Genomic DNA, 27,408 nt, shown 5'->3' on the forward strand with positions numbered 1-27,408 from the left:
GACTCGGTGTATACGAGCGGCGAGGAAGGGGGGGGGGGGGGGGGGGACGTGTGTGAAGAAGGGGGAGGGGCGGTGTGTGCGGGCACTATCGAGGGGGGGGGGGGGGGGGGGGGGGGGGGGGGGGGGGGGGGCATGCAATTGACAGCACACCCCGCTCCCCATACACACGGGCCCGGTGTATGCGGGCGGCTAGTAAGGAGGGGGTGTGTGTGTGGATGGCCACACGCCCCCACGCGCCCTTGGCCAGCGCGTCAAAGTTGGCCATGGACGGCCACACGTCCCACGCGGAGGCGTGTGTCCGCCCCTGGCCAACGCGTGGCCAGCGGTAGTCCACGTGGACACACAACGGCCACTCAGGCCGCCTCGTGGCCACGTGGATTTGCCACGTGTATCGTCGTCAATCAACATACACGTGGAAAACCCACGTGGCGGACCATGTGGTCGCTGCGCGACCACATGGACTGTCACTGGCGCACGCACTGGCGTGCATGTGTGTATGTGTACACACACACATGCGTTGGTGTCACGCGCTGGTGTGTGTACACACACACACATGCGCTGGCGTCACGCACTGGACACACACACACACGCTAGCGTGTGTGTGCATGTTGTGTGTGGCACACACACACACGCACACACACATGCGGGTGAACACACACGTGTGTGCACACACACACATCCATCACACACACACACACACACACCTCTCTCACACACACAACACATTTCAATTGAAATTAAATTAAAAATAAATTAAATTAATAAAATTTAGAACCTTTATAAAGAGCATTTAGAAGCTCTTTTCATTTCTCTATCTCTCCTCATCTCTACTTTCTTATATTACACAAATTTCTCTCTTTCAAGTTCTCTTTTGCTCACTTTTCTTTCTCAAGCTCTTAGCTATAATTTCTCATAAGCCATACTTATATCTATCTTCTCTAATTCTTTAGCCCAAGTATGAGAACAAGAAATAAATCCAAAAATAATGGTGCCGTGGATGAGGTTTATGTTACTACATCACAAGAAGTCCCTCCACGATGCACTAAACAGAGCGAACAATCTCAAGCCTTAAGTTCTCTAAATCGGATTGTGTCCATCGTAACCAGTGTGAATGGAACAACACAATCAAGTGGAGGATTGAGTCATCGTGTGGAAACTGCTACCACAACTGAAGATGTAAGAGATAAAGCATTTGGAAATGTGATCGACAAGCATATTTCTTTGGGTTGGGTGGATTCTCATAGAGCTCCATACGATGGCAAAGTTCCACGCTTGCCTCTATGTCCACTTCTTTCAAACCCCGCCATCCGCACGCATGATGACCATGTGGTGGATTTGCAACTCTCCATTGCAATCAAAAGCTACCAACCAACCATGGCAAGATTTATTGTTAGTGAACGGATTCCTTGGGATGATCATAAGCAATTTTCTCGTCGTGGTCACACTTTGAGAGATCTTGCAATGTCATATGACTTGGATGAGGAGGTTCGTCTAATCCCTGAGCTTAGTCACATGGTTAAGAGGTACTTTGTGGTTTGGGATAGAAATCACAGATTGGAGGCATGGATGCGGTGGATGAACGAAAACGACATCCCAATTGAGAAGGCACCAAAGGTGGAGTGCGTTCTTGTTGATTTTCAACCCCATGAGACAACGGAGTTTCTATTGGTTTTGGGAATGATCAATAGGTAGGTCCAACTATTTTTTTGCGAATGTAAATGCATCTTATTTTTTTGACAATGTAAATTACATTCGCTCACACAATTGCGCATGATATATTCATGATGAGAAAGCTAGGGTTGGCGGACCCTACTTTACTCCTGCAAAAATTTCCGGAAAGACCACGTTTAGCATTAGAAAGGGCTTTGAATTTTAGGGGTCCAACCAAATCAAAGTGGCTAAAATTGCCAATGGTTGTCCTTGCGCAACTCATTTGGAAGGTATGTTTGAAACCAATGTTAAATGAGAATATGTTTTGATTGAGAAATCTTATTATGTGTATTTTGATTTTGTCCTTGGCAAATGATAGAAAGAGTTCGATGCTATGTATAGTAGTGAAATGGAAGGGCTGCCATCAAAAGGGAGTTTTGACTACGAGTTGGCACCTGACGCATACAAGCAAAGCATCAATCTAGCACTATCTCAAACAGAGCAATATTTCACGTGCAAAGGGCTTGAGATAGCAACCATTGCAAATCCAGAGAATGGCATTGATTTTTTCCAAAAATGTATATCATTTACAGGTTGGGACATGAAGACCACCAAAATTGGCAAAGGTTGCACGTGCATGCATTAACCCAAAAGAGTAAGTAAATGTCATTTAAATCATTCGATATATTTCTCTTTTGATTATGTTGCAATGAAAAATTGGTCTCGCTTTTCCTTTGCTAGGAAGTGCCGCTTAATTGATTTGCTCCAAGGTGGTGATGCATACTTGAAAGAGAATGGCATAGGGTTGATGGAGAAGGCATGGATCCAGTGGATTAAATATCACGTGTATTGGTGGAAATTGGAAAGGTTAAATCAAGTGATTATGTCCTCGAATCAATTTGTTGATAATCTAACTTGTGACCTATTATTTGCTATTGGAGAGTGCTTGAGATGGCCGAGAAAATTGAGGGCAAGAATCAGCATGTTTCTATCCAGCACGAGAAGGCTGAAGAGAGGCATGGTTGCACACTTGCACACACATTACAGACATACAGACAGAACCACTTTGAAAAATCCTTCAAGAAGTGGAGTGCACGGATCAAGTCCACACAAGATCCCCGAAGAGCAACCCCACTTTGCTTGCACGGCACGATGTATGTTCTACAGGTTTGACATCTTTATTAACACATTAAGAATGTAGTAGGATACACTAATGTTGTTCTCGGTGGCTCAAAACATTGTGGTCTGTCTTGTAGATGGTGGAGAGATGCTCTTGTCTTCCCCATTCCCGAGCGGTTGGAGAGAGAGGAGACGGGTTTATATCTTGACGCGTGGATAGAAGACTTGCAGCCAAAGGGAGCGTGGCTCAAGTGTCCTTGGTGGCTGGATTACCCGTACAAGGAGTGCCCACCGAAATAGGAAGCACTATACATAGGTATTATACTATAAAGATTTTACCTTTGCCATGCAATACGACATGGGCACAATCATTGTTCTTTTTTAATTAAGAGCGGAGCATACTGCTTCACAGAATAAAGTCGTTGTGATAGAGAATGCACTATTTCCAAACACAACAAAGAAACTGGACAAAAAGAAACAAGCCTAAAAGAAAGACCCAAAGATTGGCTGTACATCGGCCCCACAAGCACCATTGGTTGACCGAAAACGTGGGAAGCGAAAGAAGAGAGCTGTTGCTTCCAGTGATAGTGAAAGCGAGCATGTGGTTGAGGAGTATTCTGTAGAAGTCAGTGATAGTGCTCATAGACTTGGTGCTATGAGCCATAGTGTACCAACACTTTCCTTCACTCCAAGACCAGTAGGGGGCATCCAGGAGTCCCCTCCATGTTCACCATCACATGGCAGGGCTACAGAGGACCTATCAGACATGCCCAGAGTGGTCAGAGAAAACCCTCCAAGTACGTGAAAATGGTTAATGTTGTGTTGTTCTCTTTAGCATTGCTTGAAAGATATATTTGAGCTTATGTTGAGCATACAGATATGCATGTAGAGCCACGCCACCTTGCAGTGCATGCTAGTGTCAAGTTCTTGGCAAAAGCTATTCCAGATGTGTTGTGCAATGACAGGTAAGCCACACTAATTTACCTTCGTAGTTATGTCCACAATTTTAGTGCTAACAAAGATTGCATGCAGTTCTATGCAATCACTACGTAGATTCTTGGGCTCTCTAGCAGAAACAAGGAAGATGAACCCCAACTTAAGATTGGGTGGCATACGTTTGATGTACATGGCCTTTCCCTTACACACTAGGCCACATGCAGCTAGCACGGGTGGGGTTCCTTTATGGAACCAATGGGATAGTGAGCTTGTGGATGCTGCATTCCTTCTGGCAACCAAGTTTCTTTTGGTTGAGGGCATGGTTGTGGCAAAATGTCGTGCAGAACATCTATCCATTATCACTTCGGAGGCAGAGGGAGCTCATTTCCAGTTGTTGAGGATATTGTACATACGGCTGCCGGAGTTTAGTTGCACGATTGTTCAGGACTATGTAGAGGGGGTATGTTTTTTTTTTTTTTGACATTGAATAGTATGTTTGATGTTCACATTTCAAAATATGAACATTTTACTATTATTTGTAGGTTGGTACTTTGTTGCTAGTCATTTTTTCACCCCCTAGAACCTGTGGGTGTTGGCTTCCGAGGTATGATCGAGTGGATGGAGAGATTGCAGCAAATGTACGTGGCTTCTCTGCAGATGACAAAATGTTGTGGGAGAAGCTACCATGTACATATTCCACACAATGGATGCTTGGTCGTATGGCCAGGCCTTATCGTAGAAGTGTTGAGAGGAGTCCAGCGTTTGCCAGGTACTAGAAACTTATTGGACGTTTTTTCTTCATCTTCCTATAAAATTAGAGGTAAAACAAATCTAAAGATTTCTGTTGTTTTGTAGATGGCTACTAGGTACCTTCACAAGGATGGGAGATGCTGTGTTGGATTGTTTTGCAGGAGTGGGGACATTGGCAGCACAATGTTTACTACTACGCAGGCATTGCATCAGTTGTGAGAAGGATTGGTCAGTTTTCAATGCTTGTCTAGAGCCAGCTCAACGCTACCTTTCGATTTAGGCTCGACATTGATGTTTTGTAGGAGTGACAGAGCTCAGGTAACTGAGCATTTGAAGCAGGTGACAGAGCAGCTTCATCTGTTGGAGCCACCTTTGCCGACACCACTCAACAGTCAGGACGGGGCAGTAGCAGCTCCGTATACTACTTTCACGGCCCCAGTTTTGGCATGGCATGCAATTGGACCATCTCCCAGTGCATTCATTGCCTCCACATCTGAGGCCCCGCCCGGAGTTGATCCATTGCCTCTTTCACTACCTACAGCCCCCCCCCCCCCCCCCCCCCCACATATGGTTCGTACCCTCTACCATTTGGAGGAGTTCCCCCACCATTTGGTGCACTACCCCCGTTGGCACGATCTTTGTTTCCTCTCGGAGCTTATGGCCCCCCACCGACCTTCTTTCATCCACTTCACCCATGATGTATCCCCCCCATATGTGTTTACTTTTGATGCAATGGAACACATAGATTTGGGATTTTCTATATGAAATAGACCATAATTGTGTGTAAGGAACTTTTGTTTGTCTTATCAATAGTGTATTGAATGCATCCATGGTGGTTTTTGATTGAATGTAAGTTGGCCGTGAACCTACACTCAAATTTTAGTTGGAGAGAGAGAGAGAGAGAGAGAGAGAGAAAGATGGGTAGATTATCCCTTCTTTTGGGAATCCTCTCGCCCGATTCTTAAAAAGCGCCCGTCAAAAATTGCTCGCCCAAAAATTGCACCCCCTTTTGTTCACCAGTTCTTTTAGTGCAAAAGAAAGACGGCGCATATCGTATGTGTGTCGACTATAGAGTACTAAATAGGATTACTATCAAGGATGATTTCGCGTACCGCGGGTTGAAGATTTTTTTGATAAGCTACAAGGTTTTACCTACTTTAGTAGGATTGACCTTAGAAGTGGCTATCATCAAATAAGGATAGTGAATGAAGATATTGTAAAAACCGCTTTCCGCACAACAGTTGGACTTTATGAATATCTTGTCATGCCTTTTGGTTTGACCAATGCTCCGGCCACATTCAACCACCTAATGGAGAAAAATTTTAGGCCACATTTTGCAAGTTTACTGCAGTGTTCTTTGATGATATCATTATCTACTCCAATTCTCTCAAGGAGCATAAGCAACATCTCCAGGTAATCTTTCAAACATTGAGGGAGAATAACTTTTCATTAATCAAAAGAAGAGTGAATTTTTCCTTCAAGAGATTCAATACTTAGGTCAAATTATCTCTCAAGATGGTATCCATATGGATCTAACAAATTTAGAGGTAATAAAAGGATGGCCTAATCCAAGGAATCTACATGAGCTACAAAGCTTTATTGGTATGTCTGTATACTATCGACGCTTCATAGAACAATTCTCATAAATAGCAGGACCTTTACATGACTTAACAAATAAAAATGTTAAGTATTCATGGACTGCAAAAGAGTAAAATGCTTTTGAGAAGCCCAAAGAGAAGCTTACCTCTCAACCTGTACTTACACTACCGGATCTCTCAAAACCATTTGAGGTCCAATGTGATGCTTGTGGAGATTGCATTGGAGTAGTTTTGATTCAAGAAGGGCATGCCATATCATACGAGGGTCGAAGACTCAATTTCAATGAGCCAGTGTTGGGCATATATGAGAAGGATTCTAGCTGTTCTACATGCCCTTGACACATGGAAGCATTATCTTTTGGGGACTCCATTCATCCTACAAAAGCATCACCAAAGTTTAAAGTACTTCATGATGCAAACCAAGCCTTTTGACAAACAAATGAGGTGGGAAAATTTTCTTTCACAATTTAATTTTCATACGCTCATATTGCTAGTAAGCACAATTTACATGGCCGATGCAGTATCAGTGACCAAAAGTAAATGTAGTGTCTATAGCAACTCACAATGATCTATCTTCTATGATAGATGAGTATGCTACCGACCCTGATTTTAAGAATATAATGTCAGCCAATGCATTAGGGAAGAAATAAGAACCGTTCACCTTGCATGATGGTTATCTTCTCCATGGAAATATGTTATGTGCTACTAACTCCCTTCGTGAGAAAGTAATGTATGAATCCCATGCTCCTCCCTATGTGGGGCATAAAGGGATTCAACCTACTCTTTGAGGAGTAGAGATGTATTTTTATTGGCCTGCCATGAAAGTAGACATACAAGAGTATGTTTCAAAATGCGTGGTATGCCAAAAGACGAGGAATCCCAAATCCGAGCCAATAAAAGTGAGCAAACCATAAACCGAGCAAAACTAACAATTTTTAGATATCCTTGTGCAATATATTAGTTGCAATACAAAATTACGCAAACCATAAACTTTTTTTTTTATATCTTTGCAAGACAATTTTTTCTGATATCCTTGTGCAATATATTAGTTGCAATACAAAATTACGCAAACCATAATTTTTTTTTGATATCCTTGTAATACAAAATTACGCAAACCGCAAACTTTTTCTTGATATCCTTGTAATACAAAATTATGCAAACCTTAAACTTTGCAAAACTTACAATGTTTTTTTATATCCTTGTGCAATATATTAGTTGTATATATTGTGGTGTGTGGTTGTGAAGGTGGAGTGCGGCCACCTAGTGTGGTCAGACATGTTATGGTTGTAAATGCTTGAAGGTAATATAAGGAGGTGCCGGATGAGAGAGAGGCACACTTGGTTTGGACGTGTAGGCAGAGTCGACAACACACCACAATATCTTGGATTTTTGTTGGTTAGAGATACTCCCTACCTAGTTTCTTAACATAAAAAAGTAATTTTAAATTGTTCTATCTCTAACACATGCCAAAAACCTTCCATCAACATTGAAATTAACCAAAAAGGTGTATTGCATCTACATATCAAAATGGAGTGTGCAACAAAAAAAAATACTGCCGCACTGGAATATTTGGGGCAAAAGTTAATAGACATAAGCACATATCACCGAAAAAACTACTGCTATAAAATCATAGCAAGGTCCACAAGCCTTTAAGGCTACATCAGCACCCGTGAACCTCCAAGTGCTTGGACTAACTCCAATTTCATTAAAGCCGCCTGATGCATGAACTCATGAGCATGAGGGTCAAGGCCAAGTACTTGCAGAAATATGAAGTAAATGTGCTTACATGGCATATACACAAGGTGCTTGCTTTCTCGGTTTTGAAAATCCTCGCAAGTACATCTAGGAAAATCTGACATTGTCACAGAGTATGTCACTCCCTTTGCACTTGACCCCACAATATTAACATAGAAAACATGTGTTTCATTGCAAACCACAATGACCTCTCGCACCAACTCTGTTGCCATGGTTCTACCCACTTCAATCTTGCCATGAAACTCCTTTGTTAATCGTGATCTCCATTTCACAATCTTTCCATCTCTAAATTTGGGATGGATGCTGCTAGCAAATCTTTGGTTCAATGGAACTGTTTCATGCATTCTTGATGTTGATGCAACTCCTGCTCCTAAAACAAAACCATTGGCTTGCAGTTGCGTTACCTCTTGAGGTTGCAAATTTGTGCCCTCTGCGACCACCCAAACACCGGGAGCTAGACCTGGTGGCCCTTCGACTATGCTGTGAACCTTCTAGGTGTGCATGTTATTGGAATTACAAAACCAAATGAACCCTTCCACAAGGCTTCCCAATTGTGAACCAGATGGAGGATATTTCCTGCGACCCCAAAAACAAGGATCTGGCACCCCTATTTTGGCATCCGTTGAACAGGAATTAATGAACCACCCACATCGATCTCCATCTTTTGACACTACACCAAAACAAGTCATCTTTCGCCTAGGTTCTGTTCTCCTTATTGCCCAAACTGACTTTGCTACATTTACTTCGGGATATGGGACATCCTTTGAAGCTTTTTTTGGGTGTTGAAGCCCACCAATTGAAGTTGTCAGTGTAACATACTCTGGCCTGTGGCTATCCTCGTCCAAGACAATATTTGAATCAGCAAAAATTGGCCTCTTTTTTCTAATACTCTTCTCTTGGAGTATATTTCTATTCATTTATGGACTATTGACAGCCATTTCATGCATTGAAGAATGTGTGAGGTCAACTAGTTTCTTTCCAGCTGCCGCGGAAGCAGATGAAGGGTCGATTCATGAAGCGATCTGCCAAATCTTTAATGTCGGGACCGGCGGAGCTCCCAACACCTTTCAAATAGGCATTATATTTCACACTTTGAAGCACAGCTAAAGCCATATCTGCACATGCTGCCTCATACAAACTTATGTGATCCTTGTAACCAACCGAGGCACGCATACTAGCATGTTTTGACTCAGACAAGTTTTTGTTAGGAACAAAGATACCTGCAGCATCTTGTGATACAAATCTTTCCCCCCAATGAGGCACTCGTACATTCCACCAAGCCAACCATGTCTCCAATGAATAAATCTCCCCTTCAATGGCCATTCTTGTTTTCCAAAATCTTCTAAGGTCTCCCTTACAATGCTCAGCCGCATTCTCTATAGGTGCAGTTATCCACTTGCGACACAAAATCTTGTGCTCCTCTTGAAATGCTGGACGGATGCACTTGACAGTATGTCGAACCATACTTTGCTCCCAATGAAACAAACATGATCTCTCTTTGTCTGGAGTAGACTTCTTTGCTCCCCCAAAATAAACAGTACGCACAGCAATCCAATTGGCACTGGCTTCATCTGCCATAAATCCCCTAAACTTTGGATTATCAAAACCCTGTTGCTTAACCACATTGTTCAGCATCTTCCAAACTTCATTCTCTGCATATTTATTTTCCACGCTAAACTCAGCAGTTGCAATGGTGAGTAGCTCTTGTACGTAAGGGTTGTAGACATGCGCTGACATAGTCGGCCATCCTTGAACATGGTGAACATGATCAAAGTGCACCCACATTTGCTCCAAATTACCTCCAGGATGCATGTGATTCACCAAATCAACTCCACTGCCCGGTCCCTTAATTGACATTTTAAATACATGAGGTTGTACTTTATCACCCAATTGGCCTGGAAAAAGGATACTATGGATAAAAGGATATCTGCACTTGCTTTTCAAGTCAAGCACTGCCTCAAGACCTTTTGAAGTGATATTCTTTGATCTTTTTGCAGACTCCAAACTTCATTCGACTCTCCTTTTATTTGATAGGGGAGTCATACTGTCAGCAAATTCCAAATCTTCAATCATAGCACTTGCAGTTGAACCTGCTCCAATAAGCTTTTCCATGATAAGATCATTAGTGGTGGCCCTCTCCAATTGTTTCGCAATCACCATAGGGTCCCGACTTTCTCGATCAAGCAACATTTCATCTGTGTGACTTTCAACCATCCGACTCCTCCCTTCTACACATGGATGATTATGTTCTTCAAGATGCAAAGCACACCTAGTACAATTATGCTTATCTCTAGGCAAACAATAGTAAATTACTGCAGGACATGTAGATACACATTCGAGAATCTTTCCACAATGAGTGCATACCAGTGTGCCATATTGAGAAGAGATCAATCCTTTAGGACTGGATTTAACAAGCCGACCTCGCCATTGAGACTCATTGAACATATTTGAGCGCAAATAAAATGGACAATCAATGTTGATGCAGCGCAAATGCCCAGAGCATCTACTAAATCTGACAATGCCATTAAAAATATCACTGCTACAAGTGACATACTCTGTCCACATGTGACTATCATGTCTTTGCTCCATACCACTCATACCTGAAGAATTACCAGATGGCGTTAATTCAAAAGCAATATACCCATCATAATGAGCTGGTAGCTCATCAGTACAAACCACTTCCTTGGATTGATGGAGGGCAATATATAAATTGCTTTGCAATGGCATGCACTTAATCATGTCAATAACACTCGCATTGATCTCAAAGAGAGGTACTTTCTTGTCTTTCATGTCTTGAGAAACTCTGCCAATGCCAGCATCAATCTGATCCTCACTTCTCATATCCACCTTGTAGAACTGGTGTTGTTCATGATCAAGCATAAACGTTTACTCACCATCTGATGATACAGTAGCTTCTACCTTGACTTGCGGTCCAGATAATGTTAGTGGACGAAGATAGAAATTAGCATCACGAAGCTCAAAATGTTCTTGCAAAGAAGCAACTGTCAAAGAATAAATTCTGGTATCGAACATAAGCACTCGCTTCTGTCCACGCCCTGGACCAAAAACTGTAATGCATCTCCCCATGGGTTAATAGTGTGTTTAGCAGAAGGTAAGAATATCAAAGAGCAGTGGCATGGTTGTTTTTGATACAGCGAGTGTAAATAGAATAGAGTGATATCTTTAAAATTCTATCCATAAGCACAAGCCACCAGCAATATTGCACGTTTGTGTTCACACGAACATTAATTATTGTTTTATAAAATATATATTAGAAATAATAATTCACTATATAACATAGTCAAAACATGAAATATAAAGTGTTCAAAAAACGAGCCTGCTTTTAGTGTTAAAACACTTTAAAAGGACTTGTTTTAGTTTTAAAAACACTAAAAAAACGAACCTGCTTTTAATTTTTAAAACACTAAAAAACGACCCTGCTTTTAGTTCTTTGAGTTTTATGATTTTCAGTCAATCAAGCATATTAATGACAATCGAGCTTCACCTACCCAGTTAAATGTCCCATGCACAATATCCCATGCCGAAGTTAAGGGTGTTTACCCCATGCTGAGTGTTTTTGGTCACAAATTTCTAAAATGCTCTTCAAGTTTTTCAAAATTCCCAAAGTACCTTTTTGTCGTGAGATTGAATTTCTTGAAAGGCAGAAAAATTGTAGCTTTTCATAAGAAGACTGACTGTCTATTAATACGAGTAATTGATTTATTATTTTTAGTTATAATTTTGCATTGTAATTTGCGCCAAATTACATGCTAAGAAATTAAAAACGGAGTCATGGTTTCATATTCTTTAATCAAGCTCGGAAAAAACCTAGATATAGTGTAATCCCAACTACAAATTTTGAAATTTACCTTTAAATTTTATATTTGAAGGTTAAAAAACCCGTAAAATTTAGAAAAAATTAGTTTTATTTGGTATAAATTACCATGCAAAATTTCCGTTGTTCCACATATGTAAAATTTAGAAAAGATATAGTGTAATTTGGTTAAAAAACCCGTAAAATTAAGAAAAGATATAGTGTAATTTGGTGTAAATTACCCGTAAAATTTAGAAAAAATTAGTGTAATTTCCATTGTTCCACATATGTAGGTTTGCCAAGTTTTCGAAAAAAAGTTTTTTTCAAGCATTGTGATCATTAGCTGTACGCGAGCAACTCCATGATCATTAACTATACTCCATGCACTAATTATTATCTCCTGAGAGAGAGAGAGAGAGAGAGAGAGAGAGAGAGAGAGAGAGAGAGAGAGAGAGAGAGAGAGAGAGAGAGAGAGAGAGAGAGAGAAAGAAAGAAACATAGGGAACGATCATAATATGAAAGGGGCCCTGTAGGCCCCTACTATAGTTTTTTATAGCAATTGACAGGTATAGCTTTAAAGAAATTCACAGGTATAGCCTTAACGTTCCTGCAGCGCTCTCTCTCATCTCTCTTTGCGCTTTCTCTGTTGTCTGATGCCGCTTGCTGCTTTGCCAAGCCTTTCACGCCAAGCCTCAAGTTCTCAACTCGCCTCAGGTTCCCTCTCGCCTCTCCCCTCCACCTGCTCGCCACCAAGCGGCTTGCTTGCGCCCACTTGAGGGAATTTAGCATGCGCTAATTGAGTGCACTAACTAATGAGTTAAGCTCTCAAGCTGATAACATTCAGAGAATGGAGAACCTGTTGGGAGTCAAGTTCGGAGCTCGCTCGGAGAAGGGAGAACCTGCTAGGAGTCTAACTCGGCCATGGGGAGAAGGGAGTCTACGTCGGCCCGAAAACCTCCTGCCAGGTAGATTTGTAAACTACCTGTAGCCATCCACGACGGCGTGGATGGCTACAGGTAGTTTTTTTTTCAATGTTTTAAAGCTATGTTTCTAAGGCTTATGTTTTAATTAAAAAGAGAAGCCTTCTGTGTAACTGTAACTCTTCACTCTTCAATTGGAATTTGAACCTTTCTGTAACTATAACGCTCTCTGTAAAGCCCAAGAGAGATGTTGGAGGGGTAGTGCACCCCCCGCAAAGAGAGAGAGAGAGAGAGAGAGAGAGAGAGAGAGAGAGAGAGAGAGAGAGAGAGAGAGAGAGAGAGAGAGAGAGAGAGAGAGAGAGAGAGAGAGAGAGAGAGAGACCTTCTAGCCAGTGTATAGGAGAATCATGGCGGAAACTCAAACCAAAGCGCTTGTGTTGGGATAAATTGCCAAGGCTCTTCCAGGACTTCTGTGTAGCTTCCTTATCATTATGATTCTAAGCCTAACTACCTATAGCCATCCACGCCGGCGTGGATGGCTAGAAGGAGTTTTGGATGTGAAAATCTACCTGTTTATAAGCTCTCTCTGAGAATCTTCAGATCTGTATAGCTTATCTTAAAACTACCTGAAGCCATCCACGCGGGCGTGGATGGCTAGAAGTAGTTTCTTGCAACATTTGTTTAGCGGTAGTGATTCATTTTTGCATTGAATTTAATCATGTTTTATTAAGCTAAGTAAGCTCAGTCAAGCTATCCACGCCAACATGGATGTCTAGAGGGAATTTCTCGAGATTAATTTTTATAATTGACCATACTTTTTTGAAATTGTTAGCTCCCCTCTATCAATCCAAGCCGACATGGATGCTTAGGTGGAGATCAATAAGATAAAGTTTTGATTTTTGAATTGCCTCTAGGTATCCGCGTCGGCATGGACGCCTAGAGGGAATTTTAGTGAAGTAATTAAATTGTTTTTGGTTTTGTTTTGCAAGTCCTTCAATTCGTGGACGAGGTCGCATAGGGAGACGACTTTCTTCAACTCAAGCTTCCAGTATCTTAGAGAGCAGTGATCAAATAAGTGCAGCCTCTGTCACAGATATGACAGATGGTTTGGAGACACAGGAGGAGGAGATGCAAAGTCAGGACTTGGGACTTGGCTCCATAAATGAAGTTGATGAATCTCTTGCCCCACAAGAGGCATGTTTTCAAATAGTGCCTTATGTCATAAGAGATGAAGTAGCAGTAGAGACTAAGACAGGGGAAGAGCACAAATTTTACATGCATAGAGGGAAAAATATTCTTCAATGTACTCGCATGTTCAGTTGTTTTGACTGTCCACCAATTCCTTTATGTCGATTGATCCCTTATGCAAGGGTGAGAGGCTTACGAGATGATGTTAGTGGATTGAAAGCTGCTTTTGCAAAGGAGGGCTACATGCAAGAAAAGGGAGCTTTTATTGTTTCAGTTTGGAATTGCAAGGAGGAAGCTTATGTGACAGGTATTTCATTTCTCTGCTTTGGTCTTTCCTACTCTTTGTTTCTATGTTGTTTTTTGTTTTTCTCATAAATAGTAGTTGAGTGTGCTTTTCTGCCTATGATTATCTTTTTTGCAGAGGACCTTCTTTCTTCATGGGACCCAATATGGGTTGATATACATAAAGAGTTTGAAATTGAGCTTTCTAAACGACCAAATCTTCAAGTTCTCTCTAATAAAATGTTCTATGTTTGGGAGGGTAATCATAGAACGGTCGCTTGGATGGCTGCTATTAAAGAGAGATTCTCCGTTGATCGAGAGAAACATTGTAGTGTTATTTGTACAGTTATTGATCCTACTCGAGTGCCAGAGATAGCTCTGCTTAGTAGCTTGCAAAGAATGAATTTGTAAGCTTCATGACTTTTTATATATTTTAGTAGAAATTTTCTATGCTTTGTTTCTGACTTTGTATATATTGTATATGACCTTGTAGCATGAATACACATGCCCTTGTAGTCACGCATCTTAGGGATGAGCTTGTCAACTGCTCCCACATTTGTGCAGCAGATCATGAAGCCTATGTAACAGGGCTACCAGAAAAAGATCAAAAGTTGATTGTTGCAGTCCGTAAGAAATACTCGAAGGGTGTGGAGCCTTGGTATCCACTTACTCGTCGATACTTGGGAAAGCTCTTATACGATGTGAGTATCTTTGGCTTGCTTTTTTGGAACGATCTTATATTTTCTGTTTGTGAAAATTACATATATTAAATTATGTATTGAAGGATAAAATATGCAAGTAATTGAGCCAAAGAGTATGTGCTTGTTTTTTGCAAATTATTTATTTTTAAGTATGTGTTGAAGGTTCAAATGTCCAAGGAATTGAGCCAAAGAATAGAGCAAGCTAGGCACACAATGACAAACGAAGAACTAATAAAAGAGGAGGAGAAAATATTGAATGATTTAGCACTCAAATATGGAGAGCGCGTTGGGAAGGTGGTTGAATTATTTTTTTTTTGGGTGTTTTGCACATAGTGTAATAGCTGGTTAAACTTGGTTTTCTATTCGTTCCTCAAAAACTGCAGTTGCTAAATATTGTTGATCCAAATCTTGGACCGGATTGGATGGTTCGAGTTCTTGCTCTCAAATGGGGTCCTAATAGTTGGGCTACGCTTGAGAAACTGAACTTGATTGCTATGCATGATGCTCCTGTCTTGAGCAAAACTGTTATGGGTTTCCTTGCTTGAGGCAGATAAAATTACTAGATCCTCTTATGGTTTAAAGAAAGGAGATCATGTGTATCGCATGTGAGTAAAGTTTCTTTTGACTTTCAAGAATCTTTGATGTAGATTTTCTAGTTTTTGTGATTATTTTAGTTTTTTCTCAACTTCCTTGTTATGTAGTTGGATCCATAGAGAGGGCCTTCTACAAAGGATTTTTGATAGGGCCACAAATTTTGTGGAGGACTTGAGCAACATTGCTGGTGGTATTTTGTTGCCTCATGATTGTTCTCTTGCCTCTTACCTCGGGGGGTTCACTATGTGTAAAACTACCATATCACGTGCGTTCAAGACATGTTTGTAAAACCCCTTATCTGTGAATTTTGTTAAGAATATAATGTACACTTTTCTTTTAAAATCTGTAAGGTTTTTTCAAATTTGAAAAAATAATGCCCTTCTGTATATATATTGCTATAAGTTTCAAGAACTTTAAATACCCTTATGTTGAACTCACGTGATAGGTTACATTTATATTAGGTGACCTCCCCGGGCCTCTTACTTTGAGGAGCTCAAGTTTGAAGCACGACCCTATCTTTATCCTTTGGAGACCTTTCTTGAAGCTAAGACAAAAGATGTTGACAAGCAAACTATGAAGAAAGTGGACACGGTACGCATGGCATCTTAGCGGCTAGCCTACAGGTCAAGCTCATCATACTTTTATTTCAAGCTTCCCATAATTACGAAGTGTGTAGTGATGTTATTTTGTTATTTTGTTTTAGATTTCTATTATTCTTGGTTGGAAAAGGCTTTCTACCAGGGATTCCATTCTTAGCTAAGCAGTGGGCACAACTATCTACTGGGGAAGGATGCATGTACTCCCCTTCCATGCATAAGCTCACTACTTGGGAGATGGAGGCATGTCCATGGTGGATAGAGATGGCTTCTGGGCATGTATTGGCGAGAGAGAGAGAGATTCATGATACTATGAGAGTTGGTGGCACATCTGTCAATGTGCCTCTCCCTCTTAGAGTGGACGAGGTTATATCCGGTAAATGGCTACTCAAAATAGCCTCAAACATAATTTGTCTAAGAGCTTTAAATTCTCTTTTTCCTAAAGTTATTTGTTATACATACCGGTAATATTGTGTTTCTTTGCTTTTTTCAAGCTACAAATACTTCTCGCAAGGGAAAGGAGGTGATTGTTGAGACTAGGGTGGATGCAAACATGGAGGGAGAGCATGGTGAGCTTTCACTTGCGATGCAATTGTTTGTTTTGTTCGTTTATTGGAGTTAAGTCACTTTGTACTATCTCTTGTATCGCAGTACCTCTTGGGAAGATTGTTGCAAAGAAAACCATTTCTTTTGTCTACATCGTTGATACTCCCTTGTCTTCTCTGTCCTCATTGCCTGACTCACGATGCATGGCCATTTCTAGGGACTACATAGCCATTGCTGTTGATTTTAGGGCCGATGTTCGACATCCGGCATGGATTCGTGTTCATGAGCACATGGGATGTGCACGCCTCGATGGGACCTTGTGCGTGCGTGGTGGAAGAACAGTCGCATGGGCTACTGATTTTATTTTTTTGGATCTTCCTTTTGGTGGTTCCCCATTAGCCTCCCCTGTTGTACCCCTTTGGGATGTTTGCAGCGAGGATCATGTTCGTGCATGCATGCAACTTGCATATTCGAGTTTGTCAGACTTAGGGTGGTTGTTGATCATGGTCTCTATGGCAGGTTTTTGCTTCATTCATAATTTTATACACTACTTGTTGATTTTTGTTGTGTGTTTTCTATTGTGACTTTTGAAACCTCTTGCAGAAGATACCATTGGTTGGGTTGAGAGATTTTGTCGTGCATCAGAGATGGCTATTCATCGTCGCATTGTGGTCCTCCATCATGGAGCTTATGGTTATGGTAATAGCTTTGGTGGTCGGATTGAGGTAATGCTCTTCTACATATTAACTTGTTTGTTTCTCATTTTGGTATGTTATTATTATTGTGATTGTCCTATAATTGTCTATGTGGTGGTGTAGTGTCATTGTTCTTTCTTACTCATGGTGCATAGGGTTGGCATGCAACCACCTTGCTTTGTGGTTGAGAGCACCCCAGTATTCAATCGGCTTGGCATGCAGCCTTTGGATTCTTACATGATGCACCATCTTCCAGAGTCTTTTTAGCCAGATCATCATCAGGGGAGCCATGGCGTGGTGTCTTGCAACAAAGTCACTATTTTATTGCATGTTTTGTGGAGCTTCTTTGTAGGCCTGGAGGTCTTTGTTTGGAGTTGGGATGTGGTACAGCGCCCGTATTGGCAGTATTCTTAGGCACAGGGTGGGTGTGTGCAACAGTCGACATTGATGACACTTTGATTTCAGATTATGTGCAACCATTATTTCGCCCTAAAAAGCGAAGCAGAGAGGGAGCCTCCACCTCTCTTGATGTTGATGATGTGGGTGACATGCCTTCGCGTGTCAACCCCTTTGATGACTAGTGAGAGTCCACCTTACACTTCATTTCCCCCACCTATTTTATGTTTCCATCATACTTTTATGCTATTTTGTCACTTTTTTGTATCATTGTTTAGTATTTGAAAATTATGGATAATGATTCAAACAACAATTTGAGATTTCTTGTGCTTTTAGGATGTAGATTTTGTATTGCTTGCATTTGGATTGTGAGACTTATCTTTTTCTTTTTGTGTGGAAGTGTGTTGCCAGTTTATGCTGAGGGGATTGCAAAAACCATGGCTGCTGATATACGATACGATTTTGACACCCACAAGAAGTGTCAGAGACGCAATGTCTTTATTGATGACGAGTGTGACTCTTCATAGTCACGAGATAAAACCATAGCATTTCTTGTTGTCATTAGAGTGCAGAGGCACGACATGCTGTTCTCTATATTCCACTAAATATTCCACTTGTTATCTTACAAATCTGAAGAAATCTCTATTTTTTTTGTATAAGATATGGCAATTCTCTCTTAGTACAGTTGTAGAAACTTTGTAGATGTATGAGCATTGTTGACTTGCATTAGATTGCTCCGTAAAATTTAAAGTTAAAATAAAAATTATGGTGTTGAATGTAGTTGTGGATCATTGCATGGTTTGTAATAGCTTTGCTACTAGCTTGGATTTCTCATTGCTCGACATCAAGTATCAACTGTGCAAAAGAATCTAGAGTCTAATTTTGAACAATCATATTGCTACGATTACTTAGGGATTCAAGATCCTACTATTATTAAAGTAGGATCTTCATTCATCTTTCTTATCAAAGCCCATTTGGTTTCCTTATTCATTTGCTCGGATTTTCCTTCGCTCGAAAAATCTCGCTCGCCAAACGGTAAGACTCCCAAAAGACCAAGTATGATAGAGAGAAGCAACCTCGATTACTCCAGACATTGCTAATTCTTGATTCACCATGGGAGAGTTTATCCATGGATTTTACCTTTGGATTACCCAAGTCTATCCATGGGAATATGGGAATATGCACAATAGTCGACAGGTTTAGTAAGCAAGAACATTTCATACATGTCAAAAATACTATTAAGGAAAATGGCCACCCTCTTCATATCACAGATTTTCAAACACCATGGCTTGCCAACATCCATAGTGTTAGATAGAGATCCTTGAATGACCAGTAATTTATGGAACTCTTTGAGAATCTGGGTACAAGGCTAAATTTCTCTTCAGCCTGTCACCCACAAACGGATGGCCAAAGTGAGATAGCTAACCTTATGATTCTAGATCTACTCAAGACCTATGTTACGGAAGTAGATCAACGCTCACAATGAAAGAAGTATCTACCTCTTATAGAGTATACGTACAATAATTTGTCCATACTACTAGAGGGAAGGCACCCTTCGAAATCATTGAGGGAAGACCTAAAAGTCCCTTCCTACTTAAAGTGCATTGGAAGATCTTCGTTGGCCGATGACTATAGTCGAGACCTACAAGAATCTTTTCAAAATATAAAGAAGGCTATATCCATCTCTCAATAAAGGCAAAAAGCTGATGCTAACAAGCACAAAAGGGCCTTAACTTCCAAGGAAAATGATTGGGTCCTACTCAAGTTTCCCAAGGCTTGATTGAGGCAAATGACATGAAAAAATCCTACGGCCACCAAAAGTATTATGCTAAGCTAGCAAAAAGATACTATGGTCCATTTCAGATCCTAAAACCAATCAACAAGACGGCCTATTAAGTAAAGTTTCCCAATCATTGGCTCATACACAATGCTTTTAATGTAAGCCTACTCAAGCCTTACAAAGGAGATCAGTCACCAAGAGAACCAATAATTAAGGACCTGCACGAGATCGAGGATCAAGAACGGGTGCTCCAGTCCGAATCCATCCTTCCACATGAAGACAAGGTAGCAAGGCATGGTAGGATTATCCGACGGTATCTTATTAAGTTCAAAAATTATCTTTTGCAGATGCTAGATGGATGCAAGGAACAAAGCTTAAGGATAGTATGAACCTTGTCAATGCTTACAATGCTACATTAGAGTATGCAAATGTAAATGCTTTTTGAATGAACAATGTTTTTGTCTTATAAGACTAGTTCTTTTCTTTTTATTGTGCACAAATTTAAGTAGTATGCATGCTCAGAATCATGTTTATGATGATGACGTCTCTCAAACACCAAGTAAAATTTGTCACTCTACTTTGAACTATAATAGGGACTAAAGAGTAGACATACTTGTGGCAGTTGAGTCTCCCAAGCACCGAATGGATTTGTCATCCATTTTGGAATGATGTTGTAGGGTAAAAAGGAATCCTCTACTCGCTAAGAAACATAGACTAATGATTAAGAATTTTACCTTCTCTACCTCATAGTCGAGGACGACTATGATTTCAAGGGAGAGGTAATGTCATAAAATCTAATATCTAGCTTTACTCAAATGATTTTCTCATGTTAAAGTGATCATTCAATATGGAAAGGTAAAAGGGAAACAAGAGCTAGAACATAGATATGTGTTGTTAGACCTAGCTCGCACTGGGCCAAAATGAGAGATGGATATATCTTGACAAGGGTTCAAAAGGAGATGGTCTACTGAAGGAAAATGTGTAAAAAATGGAGCTTAAAAGACCTTAGGGTTAGATTCATTAAAGACCTCTAAAGGTTAATGTTAAAAGTCCTCAGATAGGGTAAGCTAGGCCTGTGCTTGTGCTTGAGATGCTTGTTGTGCTTGAGATGACTATGGTGCTTGAGGTGCTTGTTGTGCTTGTTGTGCTTGAGATGACTATGGTGCTTGAGGTGCTTGTCGTGCTTGATGACCAAGGATGTTTGAGGTGCTTGTCATGCTTGATGACTAAGGTGCTTGGGGTGCTTGTCATGCTTGAAGGCCAAGGTGCTTGAGGTGTGCAAGTCAACCACAAAGGAGGGGGCGAGCCCTAAAGCTAGGGGCATGAGAGAGAACACACACACACACACACACACACAATCTCTCTCCAGGCAAGCCCTTTCCACAAGAGGCATATATGACACATGTCAAGCCCGTAGCAAGGTTTCCCTCATAGTGTGCTAAAAGCCTATTGGATGGCCTTGATAAAGGTCCAATGATAAAGGTCCAATGAGAATTGAGTTTAATTAATTAATTATTCAATCATTATTCAAGACCTCTCTCTCAAAGGGGAAAGGAGGACACTTGTCCAAATGCTACCCCTATTGCTAGTTAACACCTCAGCTTGTGATTGACTAGGCTTGGGAAGAGCCAATGAGGATTAAGCATGAGCTAGGAAGAGGGGTCAACCAAAGCTAGGAGGGGGCTTGCTTGGGCATAGACTCTCCCTCACACACTCACACACATTGTCACTGAGTGATGAACAAGAACTTAATCTCCTTCTCGAAGCTTGGGAAGTTGAGAGCCTACACCACACCTCTTGGCTATGGAATGCAAATCCAACCGAGAGTCATGCTTCAAAGCAATGCTTGTGCCATCTTCTTCATCTCCATTACTATGATATGCTATGCTCTAAGAGTAATGATAAGTGAGCAAAATATTTCTTTCTCATATGCTACTCCTTCTTCCTCTTCCCCTCTCTCATTCCTTGCTATCTCTCTCCAACTTTGAAGGTGTTTGAGGTCTTGGGTTTGAGGTCGGGGACAAGCTAATGTTTTTGCAAGGTAGATACGAGCATAATCTTGGTGCAATTTCTCCAATTCTCTCTGTCTTTTACAAGTATTGTTCATGCCAAGTTAACCAGGTATCATGGTTATTTTGCTATCTACCATCAAGTACTCTTCTTATGCTCATGATGAATTCTCTTAAAGAAATGTTCACCACAATCATCTTAACTCCACTACTCTCAATGTTATTAGTCCAATTCTGTTACATGCTACCTCGAATCTTGAGTTCCAAGCAAGATTCAAAGGAGAGTGTGCGCAATGAAATCAATAGGCTAAAGTCGTATATTTCAAGGTGTCCTACTTCTGAGAAGCCATTAGAGGAATAATTGATCTCTTGCTTCCTAGAGGGACTCAAGAACAAAACCTTATACATACAATTTATTGGTAAGCATCACTCCACATTGAACGAATGCTACAGAGATGATTTTCTCTATGTAAATTATTGCAACCTAGGGTTGCTATGGATGTAGCTAACAACACCTCTGAATCCTCTAGTGCCACTTCACAACATGTCAGCTCGTAAGCTATAGTGGATCAAGTGTTGCGGTGAATGTGACAGTAAACTAGGGGACGGAATTATTATATGAGGAATCAGCCCTCATACCCAAGAGCATACGTATGTGGAATCTGTACAAGTGAGGAAAGCTTTTCCATGCATGGGAACCCCCCCATATATTTTTGCCCTTTTATCAAAATATTTCCCATTATATAAGTTACTTTTGATTTTTTCTTCCTTTTTCACAAACGTTTTAGCCTTTATTAAATAAATAATACTTATGCTAATCAATCACGATGTAGCATAATAAGTAAGCTTTCTTTTTTGATCTCTCTTTTGACCTTAAAAATATTAAATATATATATTCTAGTATTTTCTAATATATTTTTTTCATGTATGTATATTATTCCACTCTACCAAATATTTTATTCACTAGTTTTCATTTTCAAACCTCAACCCCACTTTCAAATTTCAATAATACCTCCATCTAGATGATTGCCAATCTTTTCAACACTCTAGGTCATGTTTTCATACACATGAAGGAGCTTACACTTGAAGGCAAGAGAGAAGTCCACTCAAAGGGGACCACCAAAAGACTTTTGCAGCCACAAATAATACATTATTTGGCTGAATTTTTTAAGTAAAGAAGAACCCCGAATCTGAAGGAGCGTTCAACATGAAAGATGTAGCTCGTGATCTCAACTTTTAGCTCAATTTTTTTCAGAATTTTTGGAGTTATAAACACGGAGATATGATTTTTGTAGTGGACCCCAGTTTTCTCGTGTAATGGTGACACAGGCCATCCCCACTTTTCTTCCTTCTAGAATGGCTATGAGTCTTCAAGCATGATTTCAAGAGACAAGGCTCTTTTAATGAGGTCTTGGCTAGTCTAAAGTAATTCTATCACCATTTTTGGAGGATCCATCCTCATCAACAAATATCCACCTTCGACAACCTCGCTTATAATTTTCTTACCTCTCTCTTCTCTCCCTAATAAGCTTATGTCTATCCAAAGCTAGACTATTGTAAATATTTCCTATCCTCCACATCCTACCCACATTCTCTCTTCTCTCTCTATTGAATCTGGTATTTTAAATAATGAGGAGACAAGATGGGAGCCACAGTCACATGCACCCCATTTTCCTAGTCACCAAAGTGGGACACTCACCTCAAATAGAAATATTGCTAAATCCTTCCCTCCTTCCCTATATAAGGAGGCCATGAGAGCTCACTTGGGGAGAACACACACACACACACACACACCTATCCATACACACTCTTGTGCTACATGCTTGTAGCATGAACCCTAATCACATAATCACAACACCATCATCATCACCATCACCATGCACAAAAGATGAGCACCACACCTCCACACCACTTGTAATTAAGGGTTGAAGGCACAATTTCAAGAAGAAGAAGGGTGGACACACTCATGATATTCCTCGCCATCAACTCCCATCTCTCCATTATGCCTCCTACGATTTTGTTCCCTTCTCATTTTCCTGCCATACACTACCTATTGTATTCATCTTTTGCAAGCAATCAACACACTCCATCTTGGTGCCATACTTTGTGTCGCTTTGGATACATCTCATTGTGAGTATGGTATATGCTTGTTCCTTGCCTTTTTTTTTCTGCTTATGTAAAGGTGTGCGGATTCGCCACCATACACACACAATCTCTCTCTCCCTCTCATATTCCTATCATCTTGCTACTTCCATCTTGAGGTGTGCGGATTCGCCACCTCTTGTATGATAAGTGAGCATACTCGCAAGTTTTCCCTACCTCATTATCTTCCTTACTAACATGCACGAGTAGCAAGCCCATTCTCACTCATTCACCACTCCTCTCACCTTATTCTCCGACCACCCCATTCCACATTTGGGCGTGGATCTTGAAATTGTTTTCCATGGCATGATTCATTGTGTATATGTATGCGTCCTAGCCGCATATCTTGCTAGGTGGTGCCCCTATTGTGTATTCCCCATGATGAGGCCATTGTGCATAGTCTTGGTGTAGAGGCCACCGGGTCTATTTTTTTTCACTTCCGCCTCTCATTTGGTGCCCCCACTGAGGAGGGCTTTTGAAACCCTTCAGTTTACAAGACTGAAAACCCTAAACTATTGTGAATGGATGAATGAGTATGAAGGATTTTCTAACTGGACGACAGGAGAAGAAGAGCTCCAAGCACAACTAGACGAACTCCACATCTCCATCGAAGCTCGAGTGCCAGGCGTAACGGTAATCGATTTGAAGTGGGAGTGTCAACCAACGCGCCAAACCCAGTGGATATACATAGGCCAAGGGCCAAGAAGAAGAAGGAGAAGGTGGAAACCATGTCCGCAACCTACAACCAACCAACAACAACAAAATGGAAGGAACTCTGCACAATAGAGAATCAACACTATTCTACTTTGAGAATCGGGTAACTCAAGTCACCGAGGTAATTATCATAGTCAGTTTTCAAGTCGCACCTGATGCTGCAGCACAGATAACAGAAGCATTGGCTCACACTCTCACTAGAGAAACTAGGGATCTACTGAGTTTGTTTCAGGAAAGAACACCACCCTCTCCTACAAGCTTGGACAGTGACTAAGCACCTCTAAGCTTCACATGAATCAGGACAACCTACCTCAAGACAGATCACACATACCAACACGTGTACGCTCAATCAAGGTAATATTGGATTTGAAGATTCACTACCAGCACGTCATTGACACCATGCCGGGTGGGGAGCGGTTTTTTGAGGTTCTGGCATCAGATCAGCCATTTGTTTTACCTTTGGTACAAGGCAATGTACCGTTTGAAGTTTTAATCTATGTCCTAGTATAATAGGGTATACACGCCTCCTTGTAAAGAAGAAAAAAATTTTGCAAGTTAAGAAGTGTGTCTTTCTAGCTTTCTCTCAGTAATCATGGCAAGTGTAGCATTTCCAACCTTTACTGGTAAGGTGGGCGAGGATGCTACAGACTTTCTAGACAACTTGGAAATAGCATGTGTCATCTCTACGAGAGATGATGATGCTTCGCGCTTGCGCATCTTCCCACTTCTAATGAAGGTGGAGGCAAGATCATGGTACAATGCCTTGGCACAAGAAACCAAGGAACAGTGGGACTTATTAAGGGCAGCCTTTGTCAAGCGTTTTGGAGAGGGCACAACATCAGAGAAGCTATGGCAATTGTTAACAGAGTTGAAGGAGGGCAGTATACTGGAATACGCATCATATGAGTCAATGTTTGTAGATTTATGGGGGCGATGGGTTGCATCGCTAAGAGAGGATGAGGGGGCACCTGATTTCCTAAAGAAGGATCGGTTTGTGGCTGGGTTATGGCCAACTCTTAAAGAGAAGGTGAAGGGAAGGTTTCGTGCTATGTATGAGCTAGTAGTTGAAGTGACCCGCCTTAAAGACAAGAAGTTGCGCCTACAAGCCAGGAATATCGATGGAGAGGAAGCCGTTAGGACCCCACCACCTCTAGCACCACCTACAACAGTCGCCCAGAGGATTCAACCACAAGAACCAATTGAAGATCAGCAAGACTTGCTCAACCGAATCACCAATCAACTTGAGAGTCTCTCAGTCCATTTGATACAACAAGGGCATGCACACAATCGCAACCAAGAGCAAGGGAGAGGACAACGAAGGCAAAACCAAGAATACCACTGCTACAATTGTGGGGAGGATGGTCATGGCATGTACTACTGTCCACAACCAAGGAGGCAGAATTTCAACAGAGGAGCCAGACAAAACCAGGTTTCACCACCAAGAGCAAGACCACCACCACCGAGGGCACCACGACAAGCACCACCTGTGCAAATCTTACAACCACCGATTCAACCACAACCACCACCGATTCAACCACAACCACCACCACAACTTCTCATTCCACCCTTACCCCCACCACCAGTTGGCAATCAAACAGTAAGCGTCATCAGTCTTGAAGGTAAGGGAAAGGAGAAAGTGGAGGAGGATAAGACCAAGGTTAAAGGAGTAGATGCCATTGGGGTAAAACGCGCTAGGCATGGTGAGTCTTCTCAAAAGGAAGAAAAGATGAAGACTAAAGGGGAATCTAGCAAAAAGTCGTCCAAGTCACGATGTAAAATTGACATTGTAGATTTCTCTTTGGGTGAATGTTCTAAACCATATGATTTGGTTCAAGATGTTTCTGTGCAGGGCCCAAAAATCACCTGGCCCCAGTTACTCCACCTAGCACCTAGGGTGAGGAGACAATGGACAAAGATGGTTAACACGAGGCGACCAAAGCCAAAGATAGCTGGGGCTATCTCTGGGAGGAATCTAGACGACATACTACCAGTGATGGATGCTTACATAAAAGGGCAACACATCTCCAATATCTACATCGATGGTGGCGCACAAATATGCGTCATGAGTGAAAAAATGATGCACCGTTTGGGTTTAGAGGTGAGTCGGCCGGCACCATGCCGAGCCAAAATGGCAAATAATTTAAAAGTTCAATGTGTTGGTGTCATAAATGCAATTAGGATAAAGGCATTCAACACCGAGGTAGATGTGGACATCTTTGTCATGCCACACAAAGGGGAGGGCTATCCTATCATTCTAAGGAGGCCTTGGATTATGGCTATGAGAGCTAAGCAGGACTGGGACACCGGCATAATCTAGATGAAGGATGCAAAAGGAAGGCCAATACTTTACGACATGAAGATAGGTCAACAACGCGACTTGGATCTAGAAACCTCCGAGGATGAGTTTTCTAGTGGTGACTCTTCAACCACTTTAGAGGAGGAGTCAACAAGGAATGAAGGAAGTGATAGCTCCATTGAGGTAATGGGCCTCACATTCAACCATAACAAGGTGGACCCTTCAAATTTGCAACCACATGTGAAAGTGGTGAAGACACTTCAACTACCCCTATGGCACGAGATTGGTGAAAGACTCATGCAGAGAAATGCAATTGAGGTCTACTGGCACTTTAGGTTTTCCTTTCTAACTATGAACATTGTGTGTAACATTAATTTGGGAAGCTCTTTAAGTTGGGTTGCGACAAGAGTGGAAGGATTGACATCAACAACCAGTGGAATCAATCTAGGACGCACCAATCAAGGAAGAATGGTTTTGCATACTAGTGGATACATGGAGTCATTTTTCAAAATGTGGTTTGCAGTTTATCTTTTGTACATGGTGGGCTCTCTTGTGCAACAGGCATCAACCATGCAATCTATCCATGTGGGCAACAGGTCTCTATCAATTTGGCATGAAGAAGGACAAGCAAGATATGAGGATTATGGTTTCTTACTCCCTTTTGGCTATGTGTCTAGACAAGGAAGCCATGCATGGTCCCACTTTGGAATACTTTCAAGGACTGATCAAGTTCTGTTCATACCTTCTATCACTTATGGAAGAGTTAATTCTTGTGCAGTTTGGTGACTCAAGAATCATTATAAGTGTGATCTTCTGAAGAGGGCATTATTGCATACAATGAATGGATTTACGCTTAGTGTGGGACCCAGGTGGACACCGAAAAGAACTTTGGGGAGCCTCATGCTTCCAAGGGATCCATTATTCCAT

At 41.3% G+C, this 27,408-nt stretch overlaps 2 protein-coding genes across 2 annotated transcripts; both read left to right on the forward strand.

The window, feature by feature from the left end:
• Positions 1-12,543: 12,543 nt before the first annotated feature.
• LOC147457661 (uncharacterized) lies at positions 12,544-15,258 on the forward strand. Its single transcript, XM_086513346.1, has 6 exons — positions 12,544-12,587; positions 13,532-14,037; positions 14,359-14,419; positions 14,506-14,713; positions 14,876-15,007; positions 15,097-15,258. Exons 1-6 carry the CDS (start codon positions 12,544-12,546, stop codon positions 15,256-15,258), a joined length of 1,113 nt encoding a protein of 370 aa, XP_086369472.1.
• A 957-nt stretch (positions 15,259-16,215) lies between these two features.
• Positions 16,216-17,411, forward strand: LOC147457662 (uncharacterized). The gene is made up of 4 exons (XM_086513348.1): positions 16,216-16,279; positions 16,398-16,472; positions 17,053-17,174; positions 17,268-17,411. The coding sequence occupies exons 1-4, from the start codon at positions 16,216-16,218 to the stop codon at positions 17,409-17,411; spliced, it is 405 nt and encodes a 134-aa protein (XP_086369474.1).
• The last annotated feature ends 9,997 nt before the right edge of the window (positions 17,412-27,408 follow it).

Source organism: Adiantum capillus-veneris, chromosome 5 (assembly GCF_014529385.1).
Source record: "Adiantum capillus-veneris isolate H3 chromosome 5, ASM1452938v2, whole genome shotgun sequence".
Taxonomy (NCBI): domain Eukaryota; kingdom Viridiplantae; phylum Streptophyta; class Polypodiopsida; order Polypodiales; family Pteridaceae; genus Adiantum; species Adiantum capillus-veneris.

Bases quoted from the DNA above. Each gene is read 5' to 3' on its own strand.
- LOC147457661 (XM_086513346.1), top strand. From the start codon at position 12,544: ATGGGGAGAAGGGAGTCTACGTCGGCCCGAAAACCTCCTGCCAG. The intron at 12,588-13,531 runs GTAGATTTGTAA...TTGTTTTGCAAG, and splicing joins GCCCGAAAACCTCCTGCCAG to TCCTTCAATTCGTGGACGAG. The intron at 14,038-14,358 runs GTATTTCATTTC...TTATTTGTACAG, and splicing joins GGAGGAAGCTTATGTGACAG to TTATTGATCCTACTCGAGTG.
- LOC147457662 (XM_086513348.1), top strand. From the start codon at position 16,216: ATGAGAGTTGGTGGCACATCTGTCAATGTGCCTCTCCCTCTTAGAGTG. The intron at 16,473-17,052 runs GTGAGCTTTCAC...AACCTCTTGCAG, and splicing joins AAACATGGAGGGAGAGCATG to AAGATACCATTGGTTGGGTT. The intron at 17,175-17,267 runs GTAATGCTCTTC...GTGGTGGTGTAG, and splicing joins GCTTTGGTGGTCGGATTGAG to TGTCATTGTTCTTTCTTACT.